Source organism: Zootoca vivipara, chromosome 2, assembly GCF_963506605.1.
Source record: "Zootoca vivipara chromosome 2, rZooViv1.1, whole genome shotgun sequence".
Classification (NCBI taxonomy): domain Eukaryota; kingdom Metazoa; phylum Chordata; class Lepidosauria; order Squamata; family Lacertidae; genus Zootoca; species Zootoca vivipara.
In genome coordinates, this window is record NC_083277.1 from 123,007,655 (window position 1) to 123,024,146 (window position 16,492).

Consider the following 16,492-nt stretch of genomic DNA (forward strand, 5'->3'; position numbering starts at 1 on the left):
GTCTGTCCAGGGCCCAACTCAGAAGAATGAACAAGAGGGTCTTCCAAATGCAGCAGGGCCTGCTTGCCACATTTTGAAATTAAACAAAGCAATACATGTTAACACTTTAAAATAAAAGTGGGGGCAGTCCAAACTCTAAAATGTCCTAACACCGATCCCAGTAGCCTTTACCAGTTTTCAGAGTAAGTGGTCTTTCTTGAATTAGAGATCAAGGAGGCAACAACATATTACCTAGAATTCTTTTAATAATTGCTGCTTTTAAATTATTTACAGCCAATTTCTTTTTGCAGAAACACTGTCAGAAAACAGGGATAAATTTAACTATTCAACAGAAATCAAAGTAGCCATTTCCTCAGGATCTAGAATTACCATGCCAACAGAAAAAAAAATCTACAAAGGTAGCTGGGAAGTATTTTGGGGCTTAAACTTGACAATGCAGCTGTTTGGGGTGAATGTTTAAATTCAATAAACATCTAATTTTCAGCAACTAAACATGCCCCTTCTATTGAAGTAACCCTGATAGAGAAAAGGAACTATCAGTGGCCAAATTGTGTATTTGCCAAAATTCTTTCAGAAATGTTGCAAAATGAAAATTAAAGCCCGGCATTTCTCCAAGAAAGCACCTTTTCATGGCATCAGCTTTATGATCATACATTGATAGCAAGGCTTCACCACTGATGTGAAAAGGGACAACTAAAGTAACTCTTTATGCATGCCAGGGAATGGACTGGAATGGCCAGGCTTACTCTGTCACACAGATTAATGGGAAATAACTCCGCCCGTCCCATGTCAGCTCTCTGCCTATGGCAGCTGGGGAGCACCCAGATAATGATGTCACTGTGTCCCGACGACTTCCAGGTAATTCCTTGGCATGCCACGAAAGGTTAACGGGCGTCGGCCCTGACAAAGCAAGACAGCACAGACAGGATACAATTGGTTGACTTGTATATGTTGTGCTCTTTCATCCTACTCTTGAGTCTCTTTCAGGGATGCGAGCATCTAAAAGGTGGATGGCAAAGAAGATAGATCTGGCAGCAACATCACAGGCATGGATTGTGCCACTTTATAATTTCAACCTGCCCTTTAAAATCAGTGCCATTTCCAACGGGCAGGAAGCCTTTTACTATGGGGGCATTCTTCAATCCTCTCCAGGCAAGGTGGCAAAAGGTAGACACTGGTGGCAGAGGTGATCAACACCCACATGGGCATGAAGGGGTGCAAGTAGACCAGTCGGCTGAACTGATGATTTGTTTTGAAAAACATGCAAACTCAACACAGTAAAAATAATTAGGTTAGCTCAGAACAACATCACCAGTTTTGATTGTGTGCTAAGTGGACCCCCCACCCACCCTCCTAAATCCTCATCTGGAGGGTTTTAAAAAAACTATTTCCAGTGATTAGGAATGAACTTCTCCCGCCTGTCACTTAACTTTTGCAAAAAGCCATTTTATTTCTCTAGGCTTATATATGTTGTTATGTTAATTATATGTTAATTAATAGGCATTATGAACCAGGAACAAGAGTTGTTCCTGGTTCATAATGCCCATTAACATACCATACACAACTAGATTGTTAACTGCCACATTTAAGATTAAGACTTTTAATATTCAGGGCTTGTTTAGTTTAGCCCACCCAAACAGGAACTGTTTAATCTGAGTTTCTTCATTGGCAGTCCAGCCGTTCTAAGAGAGTAGTAGAGAATGAGCACTTGATAGCCATTGGAAGGGACAGCTTCTGCCAGAGTCCTCAATTTGCAGCATCTGCAATTAAATAAAAAGCAAGCAATTTTAGGCCCTAAAATAGAAGCCATGATAATCCACGCACAATGTGTCAGGCAAAATGGCTTTGTGATCCCACTAGCATAAAGGCCATTATCTCAAAACAGCACCACCGATCCTTCTCACAGTTTACTTGCTCACAGAGATATGCAGGAAGGGCAAAAATAGCCCAACAGGTTAAACACTCAAACTGCAAGCAAACAGAATCTGTACCACTCTTTGTTGATATGCATTACAAGAAAACAGAGTTTATACCTTCTTACAGCCACATGAGGAGCTGGGGAAGGGTTTTGCAGTTTACTTGAACAAAATGAACTCTGTCACACTATTCCTGGATTTAACTTCAGGCAAAGAATGCATTCTCTGAGGAGTTCTTGCTAAACTGAAATTGTAGTAGCAGTTCTAGAGTAATTCAAGAAGAGAGCCATGATGGTAGCAAGGCTATCAAACTGAGATACGGTAGGTACTAAACAACATGTGAGGAGTAAAATCCAGAGGCAAATTCATCTTCTTGGATTAAAAACAAGCACATCACAATATATTAACTGCTTTATTTCTGAGCACCAATGATTTATCCTGAACAAGGTATTCAGACTACCAAAATTACCATATTTACAAAGTTGGGATTCTGAAAATTTGAGATTGAACTACTGAATTTTCCACTGTGTTTGAGGTATCGTCCTTTCAAAGCCATCCATTTCAAGAGATTTAACTCTGCCAAATACTCATCAAGCCTAGATTATCAGCAGGCCAATGGGATTTATCAGTGCAGAGTAGAGGTTATTGGTATTTTCCATCCTCTGAATCTGGGACCAAGATGACAATCCTCTGAACACATGGAAAGCTTTATTCTTTCCATCCTTCAAGAAAATTAGTGACAGCCCAAAGTTGACAATAGCTTAGAGGTTTAACATTTTATATACTGTACTCTACAGTACTGAGTTATGCTTTCCTAAAGAATGTGGACAAAATGTGACACAAACACGAGTCCTGCTAGGTAATTCTTTTCTAGATGATTAAATTTTATAATCTGAAAAAGGGAAAAAGGAGAAAAAGAAGGGATGTTTGAATTGCTGTTCTAAAAACAGCGTGCCTAATGGGGCATTTTAAAATGCAGAACTACTCTAAGGTACTTTCAACTGCACCATGACTCCACCCAGCTGCTTATCACCTTGATTAATACATTAATGCATTTCACTTCCTTTCACTGAACCAGAGCAGAAGGTGATTTGTGCACACACATCAGAAGGCAAGCTAAAGGGCACTTTGCAGAATTTGAAACTGGTTATAAAAATTTGGAGAGGTTTTAAGAGGTCTTATGAATCAACAAGTAGGTCAGGCTGGCTCTGATTTCACCTTTACCCAGCTTCAGATCAGAGGTTTCTCCCTCTAGTCTTTCTCTGTTTTAAAAGCCACTTCTCACCGTCAGGAAGGTGGTCCTATTTATGTTTCCTGTTTATACTGTTTCCTATTTATACCAGGCTCCTGCTTCCTTTCTTTGACCAGGCCTGCATATACGGTACCTCAAATATTTGCTCATAGCATTTCCCAGTTCTTCCTATAAAGCTATTGTCAAGAAAGATGGGATAATTTCATATTAGAAAGCAGAACTCATGTTCTTCCACCTCTTCATTGCCATGATCTCCTCCAGGTGGACAAGGAAAGGAATGCGTCCCTTGACATGAAGCATGTTCAGAATTAGTCATTGGCCTGGGGCAAATAAAAAATATTTCCAGGCTCCATTTTTGTTAGCTGCTCCAACAGAGTAGAAGGGAAAAGGCAGGGCACTACAACAGAGGCTGCAACATGGAGCTCCATCTCACAATAACCTAAAGAGTGACAAATTTAGAGAGGGCACACCCCTATTTCAAATTAAAACCTTTGGGCAGCACTTTGCTTGCCACACCAAGAGTGGTGGCTGGCTTCTGCAGATCCTTCCTATCCCCCTAGCCTTAAGGAAAAGCTTAGATTAAGTAGAGCAGGACTACTTAACTCCCACAATTTTTATTATAAAAAGTGAATGTACCCCCAGAGGTATTTTTAACATGAATGTTGCTGAGCAACTTAAAAAGTAGGAACATATTCATATTTGCCAGCTGGCTGCATTTCCAGCCTGCAATTTGTTTATTTTAATCAGCCTGTTTTTATTACTTATGTAAGTTGGATAGGAGGGACGTGGGTGGCGCTGTGGGTTAAACCAGAGCCTAGGGCTTGCTGATCAGTAGGTTGGCAGTTCGAATCCCCACAACAGGGTGAGCTCCCATTGCTCGGTCCCTACTCCTGCCAACCTAGCAGTTCGAAAGCACGTCAAAGTGCAAGTAGATAAATACAGTGGGAAGGTAAACATCGTTTCTGTGTGCTGCTCTGGTTCGCCAGAAGCAGCTTAGTCATGCAGGCCATATGACCTGGAAGCTGTACGCCAGCTCCCTCGGCCAATAAAGCGAGATGAGCGCCGCAACCTCAGAGTTGGTCACGACTGGACCTAATGGTCAGGGGTCCCCTTTACCTTTAAGTTGGATAGATGGAGTGCTCTGTCCATCCTCTATCAGCCACTCATGAGCAAACAGCAGGAAAATATGCATTACTGCAGATTCTCTTGGATAGTTCAACACTCTGGACCATAATGATAATTAGCACCAGAGGAGCTGCCAAAACCTGGAGGGCCACACTTCCCCACCCCTGTCTTCATCAGGCAAAATGGGGCTAGGGAAGGGAGGGGGAACTAAGCATTTTTTTTTCAGCTGAAGGGAACCATGTTGGGGAAGGCTAGATTACGCACATGATAATTAAAGGGTGTGAAGGATAATGTATCCATATTAAGTGATAGTCATTTTTTCAGACAAAGCAGGAAGTCTTGCATAAGGAATTATTATAGATATGTGTACACACACATGAGAATTTCTCTGTTTTTTCTGTTGTTTATGTAGCACTGCCTCTACCCTCGCCTCTACTCCCAGCACAGAGAGGGCACAGCCGGGAAAAACTTGCTAGCCGCTGCAGAAAGCTACAGCATGTAGCCACCAATTTAGTTACTGCAGCTGCCACCATATTTATTAGTCTTGCATGAAAAAGAGCACATTCACACATTTTCCATGGAAAGAAGTCCAGAAACAGAAGAATGGAAAGACCTTCACACTTCTCCTTGTATCCACAACCCTTAAGAGGGAAGGGGCATTTTGTCACCACAGGGATAGAACAACGGGTGGGGGAGAGGAATGCTGAGTTGCTCAGCCACTTCACCCGGGAAGGGGACAAAAATAATTCCATGCAAATACATTCCTGGTTGTTACTGCACATGAGAACTGAAGGAGAGGAGACTTTGTAAACCTAATGCAGCTGTTCACCACAAAGCTGCCATTGAATTTAGCAGGAGGGGATACTGAAAACCCCCACAACTGTTTTGGGCTCACTTAAATACCAGATACTATTTATGTTCCCAGACGGGCTTCTTCCAAAGCACTACTAAACTTGTATTTCAAGGCAGCTGCTTGTCAGGAGGCAGAGGCAAACAGTGCCATCTCTTGTCCAGTTAGACTAGAGCAAAACTAAAACTCTTCATTCAACATTCCCATTCATATATGTGATCAATGGGCAAAATGCAGCTGAACTAACAGGGGCCCAGCCATGGCTGTCTTAGTTATGTGTGAACCTGGCTTCATGGTTTGTCTTACACCAAATTCACAAGACTGTGTTCTGTTTCTCCTATGACTTACCACTTGCTGCTTGCCTGGGAGAGATAAGCCTGATTTTAGATTTAACACTAAGCCAGGGTGGGGAACCTCAGACTAAAATGCAACCCCCCAGACCTCTCTGGCCCTCAGAATTCTTCCCTTCCTTGGCCCTGCTTTGCACCTGGAGTGTTTTTGCCAGGCTGGAATGTGATACTGAGCTGTGATGATGCCTCTTGCTTGTCTGCATGGAATATAGAGAGGGGTATGCAAGGGGATATAGAAAGTAGCTTACTGTACTAAGGTCAAATTTACATTCGTTGCTCTGGCTCCACCCTCCTAGCAAGAGCCAAGGGGCCAAACTAAAGTGGCATAGGAGCTCATGGTCCAATGTAGACTATGGATACAGTTCCAGCGTCACTTACTGTTCTTCCATGGTAGGACATGTGGCAGGGACCTGGGAGCCCGTAGTCCTGAAGCTAGGTGGTTCTTATGTCCCACAGCTGGGCTTGATCCAGAACTGTGGGGCAGGGGGGAGAAGGAATGAAAAATTAATGTGTTCCTTTTTATTTCACACGCGTGAAGTAACTTAGAAACATACGCAATCCATTAAGAAGCAAACCAAACCACACAAGCACCATCATGAATTCTAGCATACAGGCCACTCCTGCAGCACCTGCTCTAAAATATGTATTTGAAAAAACAGACTTGCCGGTGCCATCTACTACGCACTTACAGTAATCCTTTGGGCAGTATCATTCCCATATCAGAGAGGGAGAATTAAGGCTGAGAGAGTGGCTTGTTGAAGGTCACTCAGTGAATACATAGCGGAGAAGTCCATTGGAAGCTTCCAGATAATAGATCACACCTAATAATTTCACAAGGAGAAGGGGACGACAGAGGACGAGATGGTTGGACTGTGTTCTCGAAGCCACCAACATGAGTCTGACCAAACTGCGGGAGGCAGTGGAAGACAGGAGTGCCTGGCGTGCTATGGCCCATGGGGTCACGAAGAGTCGGACACGACTAAACAATTTCACTGCAATTTCACTCTGATATCGCAATAGTGTTAAGCAAAAGGGTAACAAATAAAACCCTGGTCTTTGGCACTTGAAATTTATACTGTATTTGTAATCTGTTTTTTAACATTTTTTTATTCATTTAAGCTGTCCTGGTGAAGGGAAAGGAAGAAGTTAAAAATAATTATGATAAATAATTAGCCTGGGTGCAGGCTAAGAAACTCAAACTAAAAAAATGGAAGGCACTGTGGAAGGTTCCTGGGTCCATGATTTGGGGGAGATGTCCTGCTCTAGACAGCATCGCACTTCCCTTGAAACAACAGATTTGTAGCTTGGGACTTGTCCTGAAGCCACCCACCTATGTCACTGGAAGCTTAGGCGGCTTGAGCTTTGCTTGGTTTGCCAGCTAAGGCCTTCCTTGAACAGCTATAGCTTAGTTATCCATGCCCTGAGAAATTCCAGCCTGGACTACCACAATTCACTCTACATGGCACTACCCTTGAAAACAGTCTGGAGGTTGCAAGTGGTGCAAAATGCAGCAGACAGAGCGTTAATGGGTGCGGCTGATGGTCTGCATATGTTACCTATTTGAGGCAACTTCTTTGGGTGCCGACTGTCTTCTGGGCCTGATGTAAGGTGCCTATGATGAGAAGGCCCTGAAAGATTTCATTCCAGACATCTGAAAGAATGTCCTTTCACATCGACCTGCCTGTGCTTTACGAGTTTTATGGGGGGGGGGCATTTTTGGTGTCTCCCTGCCCAACGAGGTTCGTGGTGTGGGGGCCCATGGGAGGGCTTTCTCTGTGGCAGCTCCATTTCTCTGGAACGACCTCCCCTCTGAGGTCCATCTCACCTCAACACGTTTTGCAGTGAAGAAGCACAGACCACTTTGGACAGGCTTCTAGACAGGGATGAGGTGCGCTGAGAGTGCTTTGATTTAACTGCTGCTTTGTAGTTTTATTGTTCTGTGATTTTTTGTGTTAAATATATTGTTGCTGTATTTTGTTTTAGCTTCATGTTGTTAATTGAAAGTGTATGCATTTTTTGCCCCGGGGCCTTTGGGTGGTGAAGGGCAGATTATAAATGCTCTTTTCACTCTTCAGGCTAAGATAAAGTGCAGTAAACAAAGTAAAAGCTCTAGTCACTGAAATAACAAGGTTTAAAACAGTGAAAAGCAACTTGTTAATTAGTCTTGAAACACATTCATGCTGAGTGTTTGTTATGTGTTTAAAAGGGACAAAGATAAAAACCACTTGCTGCTTATCCACAGTTAATACAATGGAAGGAGTCAGTTTATAAGGCTGAGACAGACCAGACATTACTCCTGGTTTTCCACCTTTAAATTGTGATTATACTTTGCAGGTGACAATATTATTTCCAACTCTGAGCACTAATAGTCTACAGATTCCCAGTTGCTAAAATGATTATTTGTGAGGGGTCATGACAAACTAAACATGCTGCCAGGGTTTGTTTGTTTTTTAATACAGCTGCCTAGCAGTAGGTCTTTTAGCACTGCAACTGAAACAATGCTAGGGAGAAGGAGATGCAGGGAACCGCCTACCTACCACAGCCCATTATGACTAGGGACCGTCAGACTCAGAAGATGGAGAGTAATGCCACTATAAGGTACTGGATCTACAACATAATGCAGTTCTCACGCCAAGGAGGAGCATCCCCCAAGGCTCATTGCTAGGAAACAGTAGAAAGTTTTCCCAGGGATCAAAAAATTGCCTGGCAGTGGTTATCAATCAAGACTTCTGGTTGTTGTTAGGACTGCTCTCTCAAAAGGTGCATTCTTGTCTCAGAGACTATACCCCCACAAGTCCAAGTTGGGGGGTTGTTCCAGCAATTGTGCTGTGCTCCTGTGGTGCTTGGAGTGCAGCACAAAAAACCCAGCTCAAAGCTGTAGAGGGGGGCAGATCATCCCTAGTGGGGCTTGTTAGCTGAATCCCACCCTGGATTCGAACATGTCTCAAGTAGCTGCTTTGGCTAGGAGTGCTTATGTCCAAGCTTAGATTAGTTTGCCAGTTGTGGCTGTTCCTGGGTCAATATAGCATGGCCTCAGCAGTCCATGTTCCAATGCCCTCCCACTTGGACTACTGCATTGCCCTCTGAGTGCCATCTGTGTGACCGGAAGGCAGCTATTGTAACCCTAATTGGATTGGAGGGTGAGGGTTCCTCTTGTGCCTGGGAGTTTATAACTCACCCACTAGGAAGCACCTTGAGGCTAAGTCATGGTTCACTGCAAGTTCCTGGTTGGAGACCCTGATGTTGGGAAAGATGGAGGGCACTAGGAGAAGGGGACGTCAGAGGACAAGATGGTTGGACAGTGTTCTCGAAGCTACGAACATGAGTTTGACCAAACTGCGGGAGGCAGTGCAAGACAGGAGTGCCTGGCGTGCTCTGGTCCATGGGGTCACGAAGAGTCGGACACAACTAAACGACTAAACAACAACAACAAACATGCAATTGTGCTGCTTGTTAGTGGGCAGGATGTCCAGAAGCTTCCACAGTAATCCAGTTAGCTATAATCCAGTATTCCCCAACCTGGCATCCCCCAGAAGCTTTGGACTACAACTCCCATCTGACACAGACTGGGGAAGATTGAGCTGTGTGTGCGAGTGTTTGGGGGGGGCAGGGCAGACAGCAAGAAAAGCTTACATGAAACAAGCCTCAGCATCACGAGAGCTGTCATCCTGCCAACTCATCAAAACTCTCCCTCATGTGTTAAACCTATGCAAAGATCTGAAGGAGGTATATCCCCCCCACAAGTGTAAGCTAGCTGACATTGTTCATGGTAACTTCCCAAACATTCTTTTTTTAAAAAAGAATTATTTCTCTGTCCACAACAAACAATCGCAAAGGAAGGAAAAGATGAATATGACCTTCATCTTGGCAGTGCCAGATAACCCAACTTTACCTGCTTGCCTCACCATGGTGGCTTGTGCCCCAAATGAAGACAGAGTTCGATTGGCTTGCTACGTCTGTCAAGGAAAACAAAAATATTACTGAAGCCACACATGAGAAGCACGGAATGCAGTGCTGCCTGAGCAAACACAGCTATTTAATTTAGTCATTTACCTCAAGTTGTACAACATGTTTTCTTCCCATCACAGGTGATGGAAAATAATAGCTGGGGCAGAACAGGTGTTTGAAAAAAGCATTCCTTCTTACTAAGATCATTACAGTTTCAGGAGGGGACAGGCCCTTGGTCTTGCAGATATTCTAGCGAAGTATCAGAAACACAAGAGTCTCACCTCTGTCCCAGTCTTCTTCGCATGGAGGAGATTGCCAGGAGCTGACCACATTAACCTCTCTTCTGCGGCTATCCCCATGGCTTGCTAAATGAAAGAAGTTTCTTTGTGAGAAAAAACATTTTATGAAGTTCCTAACGCAGTGCTGGGCACCAAGCCTGCCTTTTCTAGAACACCACAGCCCTTCCTTGGCTACGTGCGTGACAGAAATACGGACCTAATTTCCAAACACCCTGATCTTAATCTGCCCAATTCTTTAATGACCAAGCACAGATAACATTTTTAAGCAGCAAAGCTGTGGTGGGTGGCAGGAGTCTAACAAGATGTCGGCCAGAATTATGCCCGTGCTGGCCCTGTAAGGCCAAGTCTTCTTCGATTAGGGGTTTGAACCCAGCTTTGGGTTCAAAGCTGTCCAAGCTGTATTGGTTCTTTTATATCTTGTCCATCTTTGCATAGCCAAACTTGCCTGCTGGAGAAGAGACTTCAAACATCTAGTGAACAGGAGCCGTGAGTTACCCACAATTTTTATGACCCTGGCCCTTCTTGTCTCGTATTAACTCAAATGCCAAGTAGGTTTCATCTTAATGTGAGTAATTTTTGATACAATATTCAACAATAAAAGTCACTAGCCTGATGAAGCCAGGTGCTGAAAAAGCTTGCATGCTCAGCAAGAAAAAAAAATATTCTACCCAAATCACAATCAAACAGGCACCACAAACATGCGTTATAGATTCAAAAAGGAATTATAGAAGACTGAGAGCAATCCCTTTGAAATGTTAAAAGTCAAGGTAAGAGGCAGCTGCCAGCCATTAATTCATACTGAAAAATTTCTTACCAATGTCTTGCTCAATGCACCTTTTGTCATCACAGCTTGATATGTGTTGACTGATCTCTCCTCTGGGGACCTGATGACGGGCATTAAATGGGCATGTGACCAGTTGCTGCACTAAATCAGGATGGTTCTAGAAAACAAAGACATGGCTCTCTTATTTTAAAGCTATGCAATACAGAACTATCAAACTATATACAGTACGTATATTTCAGACAACCCTGATTATGTGCATGGCAAAAGGTATTAGCTGTAGAACAAGTACACAATAGGCTCACTGAAAACAAACATGCAAATCAACTAGGAAATCAGGAGTTCTGCCCTAGCAGCTTGAAGTCTTGATTTGTGTATGCATGCTGTGAAAGGTCAGTGGTGTTTTTCTTTCCACAAAGAGTTAATTATTTTATTGTAAAGAGGTTAAATAATCAGGCTAGCTGGGTATCAGTTAACCAATGCCTTAACTAACAGCATATATGTTACTTAAAGACAGCAGCATGGTCCACTGCAGTTTTTCTCTTCACAAAGCAGGTGGCTTTGTCTAAGCTTGTGAGCAAGGGCTTCCCCTGGAGAAATGGGGTAGGAGAAAAGCCTGCTTTCAAGCAAAGTTAGAAACAAGGGCTTTTTCAGAAAAAGTGTCAGCAAGAGTTGCTTAGACATGCAAGCACTCTCATGGTTAGTCTGCTGGGCTGGGTTTGGACATGGAAACAAAACACTGCTTCGCATTATGCACAAACCAGGCCTTTACAGCTGAGAAATATCCACCTTTCCACTGGGCCTGACCAAAACGTCCTTAGTTTGTGTAAGATGAATTTTATCAAATAAAGGACATTTAAAAAAAAGACTAAGTGTGGAGATAGACTGAAACCTCCCTCCCATTAAGTGCACACCAGCCATCTGACCTGATGCTCATTTTTTCCAGTTAACTCCAGAACTACATAATGCGTAGAGAAATGTTGCCCCTACAATACTTGGTATTGTAAAGGGACCCCTGACCATTAGCTCCAGTCGTGGCTGACTCTGGGGTTGCGGCGCTCATCTTGCGTTATTGGCCGAGGGAGCCGGCATACAGCTTCCGGGTCATCTGGCCAGCATGTCAGAGCCACTTCTGGTGAACCAGAGCAGCACACGGAAACACCGTTTACCTTCCGGCCAGAGCGGTGCCTATTTATCTACTTGCACTTTGATGTGCTTTCGAACTGCTAGGTTGGCAGAAGCAGGGACCGAGCAATGGGAGCTCACCCCATTGCGGGGATTCGAACCGCTGACCTTCTGATTGGCAAGCCCTAGGCTCTGTGGTTTAACCCACAGCGCCACCCGCGTCCACAATACTTGGTACTAGGATATATATACCTTTCCATTGCAAGGTGGACTCTCCTTGCTTGGAGGGTTTTAAGCAGAGATTGTATGGCCATCTGTCATAAATGGTTTGGGCTAGATGACCTTCAGGGTCTGTTCCAACTATACACTTGGGTGATTCAGTGCAAAGAGTAATAGAACTGACACATCCCAAGTGTCAACAAGCATACAGACAGAGGTGATCCAGCTGACACAGTATACTTGGACTTCCAAAAAGCTTTTCAACAAAGCTTTCAAAGACTCATGAGTCCGCTTAGCTCAATCAGAAACTGGTTAGATAACAGGAATGTGGAAAGTAGGAGTGCCCCAGGTGGGGCTGGATGATATCTGGTTTCCAACATTGTAAAACCACATTTACTCAAGTTTAATGGGCCATTGAATCTAATGCGCACCTTAATTTTTGCAACATAATTTGGCCAAAAAAGGTGAGCATTAGATTCAAGTAAATATGGTGTATCACCAGCTAACCATTGCAATACAGTGATGTATCATGATGTCTGAAATAACCCTGAAAAAGGTTGAAAAAGTGGCTGAGCTGTGGAGGGAGGGAGGGACCAGGAAGAAAGGAAGGTGGCTGCCCACTCCCTCCGCAGCCCAGCCCTGGCCCTGGCAGAGGGAGCCTGAGAAGGTGCTCTGTCTTCTGCTTGCCCCCACGTTTCCCTTCATCCGAGCAAGTGGGGTGGGCTGCCTCTTTCCAGGGCCGTAACAAGCCCTGCTGGCGCCGTGTGTGCGTGTGTGTGTGTGTGCTTGCTTGCTAGGGTGCAGGGCACGCTGTGGGGCTAGGTGCACGCCGAAGCAACTGTGTCCTGAGGGCGCCCGAGAGGAACGCGCGCATGCCCAGTAGTGCCTGAAAAAGCAGTGTGGGGTTTGCTGCCGGAGCAGCTGTGTCCCTCCCGGGCACCCTCCAGCTAGATTGGATATTGGCCTGATTCAACAAGCTCTTCTTTTATTCTTAGGTTAAGTCAACTATTGGGGCCCAGGTGGCGCTGTGGGTTAAACCACTGAGCCTAGGGCTTGCTGATCAGAAGGTCGGCGGTTCGAATCCCTGTGATGCGGTGAGCTCCCGTTGCTTGGTCCCAGCTCCTGCCAACCTAGCAGTTCGAAAGCACGTCAAAATGCAAGTAGATAAATAGGAACCGCTACAGCGGGAAGGTAAACGGCGTTTCCATGTGCTGCTCTGGTTGGCCAGAAGCGGCTTTGTCATGCTGGCCACATGACCTGGACGCTATACGCCGGCTCCCTCGGCCAATAATGCGAGATGAGCGCGCAACCCCAGAGTCGGTCACGACTGGACCTAATGGTCAGGGGTCCCTTTACCTTTACCTTAAGTCAACTATAAAGCAACAAGATACAGGCTCCACACACTCAATAACAGAATCTACATTTCCTACCTTACGACACTTGACAAGGTGGTAGGGGAACCTACATGCCCTGATTTTATGATTCTTGTCATATGGACACTGTATTAGTTTATCAGGATCTGAAGCATCAACTAGAAAAAAACAACAAAGATGGAAGCATTCTTTGTGGTCTAAAGGATGTATCACAGTTAAAAAGTGGGAACATATTAACATATTGAAATTAATCAGATAACTGAGAAAAGCTATTGGTTCTCAGTATTCCATAACCGCAGAATTACTTCAGGTTTAGTGTCTAATTACACCCACTTGAAAGATTTAGATGATTAGGATACTAAACAAAGAAAATGTAGTCAGTGGTGCAAGACTGCTGTAGACGTTAATGAGCACATTTATGAAAGAAAGCGCAAGTTCCAAGGAACTGAATCCCTGAAGCTACTCAATTAGGCAGTCCAATTAAAAGAGTTCTTCAAGGAAATTGAAGAGGTATGGCTACATTTCCCCCAATGGTCTCATAAGACAAGTGGGTCTTGGTTTGAGTGCCTTTGTATTAAGACTTTGCTACAGAGCATCATATTGCAGATTTCGCGGGTTCCTCTGCGTTTCATTTCAAAAAACATGAAAAACCTATTTCTGGTCTTTACAGTTATGAAAGAAGCCCACACGGAGTTTGGCAATAGTTTTACATTTGTCAAAACCAGAAGGGGTTGGAGAAGCCTCTTAGTAGGTCTGGAGATGGTCTTTTATTCATCAGGTGTAAACTGCTTTCCTTTCCTTCTACAGTATATCACTATTACCATCAATATGCTCTATGAACTAAATCTCACCGGTGGCCAAAGTGCCACCCAGTGCTGAATCTCCCCAACTGCACTGAGAAATAACTACCAAATCTAGTAGGAAGATAAAAAATAAAACATGCTCATAACATATTGTATATTGCTAAGTAAATGTATGCTGTGCTTAAGTATAAATCATTTATCCAACAGCAGAGTTTTGTATGGATCACAATGTTTTATTGCTGCATTTTGTCCTTTAGGGAGCTTCACAGCTGAATATTTGAAACAGTCTCCTACACAGAGTCAAAATTCTGTGGAATGGTTATGAGCACAACAATAAGAAAGGAAAAAAATGGTACTTGCCATAGTTGTCTTCCATTTCCAGATTAGAGAAACTGATGGAATTTTGTGCAAAGCTATGGTAACTATGCTGCTGAGTCTCTGAGACATAATATCTGCCCTAAAGACCAGAAACCAGAAGTTAACAAAAATCATTTTGGTTAAGAAGCAAACTCGGTCATAGAGATTAGATGTACATAAACTAGTCTCATATATATGGAGCAGTTATTTCCCTTCAATTTTCTCTCGATTCTAAAAGCTCATGAATGACTGTACCAAAAAGCAAACGTGTAATCTCCTTTCTGCATACACACTTTTATAGCACATTCCCACAAGAGACAGAAAAGCACCTGGCTAATGCTACGAAAAAACAGGGGAAATTTAAAAAAAATACATACACCTTATTGCTTTATTGAGTTTTCATAATGGTAATACAGAAACCCATCTTCCCTACAAATAACAAAAATAATTAGTATTTCCTTCCTAATGGGCTTACTTGTTTTTCTTCACTTTGCACAAAAAGACAGTATTTTTGAGGCAATTATTTTAGATATACTTTTGCCAAAGCTGGCATTACAGGCCACCAGTCTTCCCTAAAACATTGGGATTTCTCAATTTCCTGTCTAATCACCATCATAATCATTTAAATGCTGCCCACCTGGCTGGGCTACTCCAGGCACTCTGGGTGGATTCAAACAAATTACAACACAGCAAGGTATTAAAAATTAATTAAAACATTTAAATCTCCCTATTCAGGGCTGCCTTCAGATGTCTTCTAAAAGTCAGATAGAGGTTTATTTCCTTAACATCTGATGGGAGGGCAGGTGCAACTACTGAGAAGGCTGTGTTAATTTGTGTATACGAGGGCTTGTGCACACACCAGATTTCACCTTGTTTCCCCCCATCACACCACGATCTGTTTTTCAACTCAGTGGGGTTTGCAATGGGGATATGATGGTGTAGGGCTGTAGCAATGGAAGACACAGAAGCCCCACTTCCTAGGAGCTAAACGTGTTTTAAAAAAACCCCACAGCTGCAGCTTTTGTAAAGCTTCCCTGCCTGGTAGCAAGTCTTACTTGCCATGCAATAATATGATCTACTATTATGAAAGACAGTTTAAATGGGGTGGGTGTTTACACTGAATGCACAGCCAATGTCTGCAGTACACTTACCAAGATTGGGTTGCAAATTGTTAGTGTGGAAAACCTCACTTTCAAATCATTTTCATGAACAGACAATTCTCACCCACATGGTTTAACAATTAAGCTATATGAACAAGGCGTACAGAAAATTGCAACTCTTCTGTGTTCTGCAATTTTTCGGGGTGGGGACAGCAAGTGGGATGCTTACTTAAAGTATAGGTATTCTACCCCAGTTAAGTTAGCAAAGATGTACCACACACATGATAATAAGTGTTGGAAATGTAAAGAAAGAGAAGGGACGTTTTATTATATGTGGTGGACTTGCCCCAAGGTAAAAGACTTCTGGGATAAGATTTATAACGAATTAAAGAAAATGTTTAAAAATACGTTCATTAAGAAACCAGAGGCCTTTTTGTTGGGGATTTGGGGGGGGGGGAGATACCAAAGAAAGAGGTTACGGTTTTTTTGTATGCCACAACAGCAGCGAGAATGCTGATAGCACAGAAGTGGAAGACACAGGAGATACCTTCAGTGGAAGAATGGCAAATGAAAATGTTGGACTATATGGAACTGGCTGATCTGACCGGAAGACTCCGTGACCAGGGGGAGAAAGCGACAGAAGAAGAATGGTCAAGTTTTAAGAGTTATTTGAAGAAATATAGTATTGTAATTGATTAAGAAGATAGGGATTTTTGAATGTTACTAGGAATTGCAGCGTAGTATGAAAGTAAAGTGAAGAAAGATAGAGGACGAATATATTTACAGAATATTAGAAAAGAGGAGTGAGATATAGTAACCTTAGAAATGGATAATGAGCTAGAATTGCTATATGTGATTAATAGTGAATCGCAGCGAGTAGGGAGCAGAGGAAGTCGTAGTAAGAAGATTAGAATAAAGATTTAGAATTGTGATATTTTTCTTTTCTTTTTTCTTTTTTCTGTTTTGTATTTGTGTGTATATGTATTCTTCTACT

The 16,492-nt window shown here is 43.1% G+C and overlaps 1 protein-coding gene across 1 annotated transcript; it reads right to left on the reverse strand.

The window, feature by feature from the left end:
- Positions 1-1,384: 1,384 nt before the first annotated feature.
- Positions 1,385-15,628, reverse strand: LOC118081444 (gametocyte-specific factor 1-like). Its single transcript, XM_060271077.1, has 8 exons — positions 15,623-15,628; positions 14,402-14,498; positions 13,296-13,396; positions 10,555-10,681; positions 9,723-9,806; positions 9,386-9,449; positions 5,872-5,966; positions 1,385-1,760 (listed from the first exon to the last, which is right to left on the reverse strand). The coding sequence occupies exons 1-8, from the start codon at positions 15,626-15,628 to the stop codon at positions 1,747-1,749; spliced, it is 588 nt and encodes a 195-aa protein (XP_060127060.1). The 3' UTR covers positions 1,385-1,746.
- Positions 15,629-16,492: the final 864 nt, after the last annotated feature.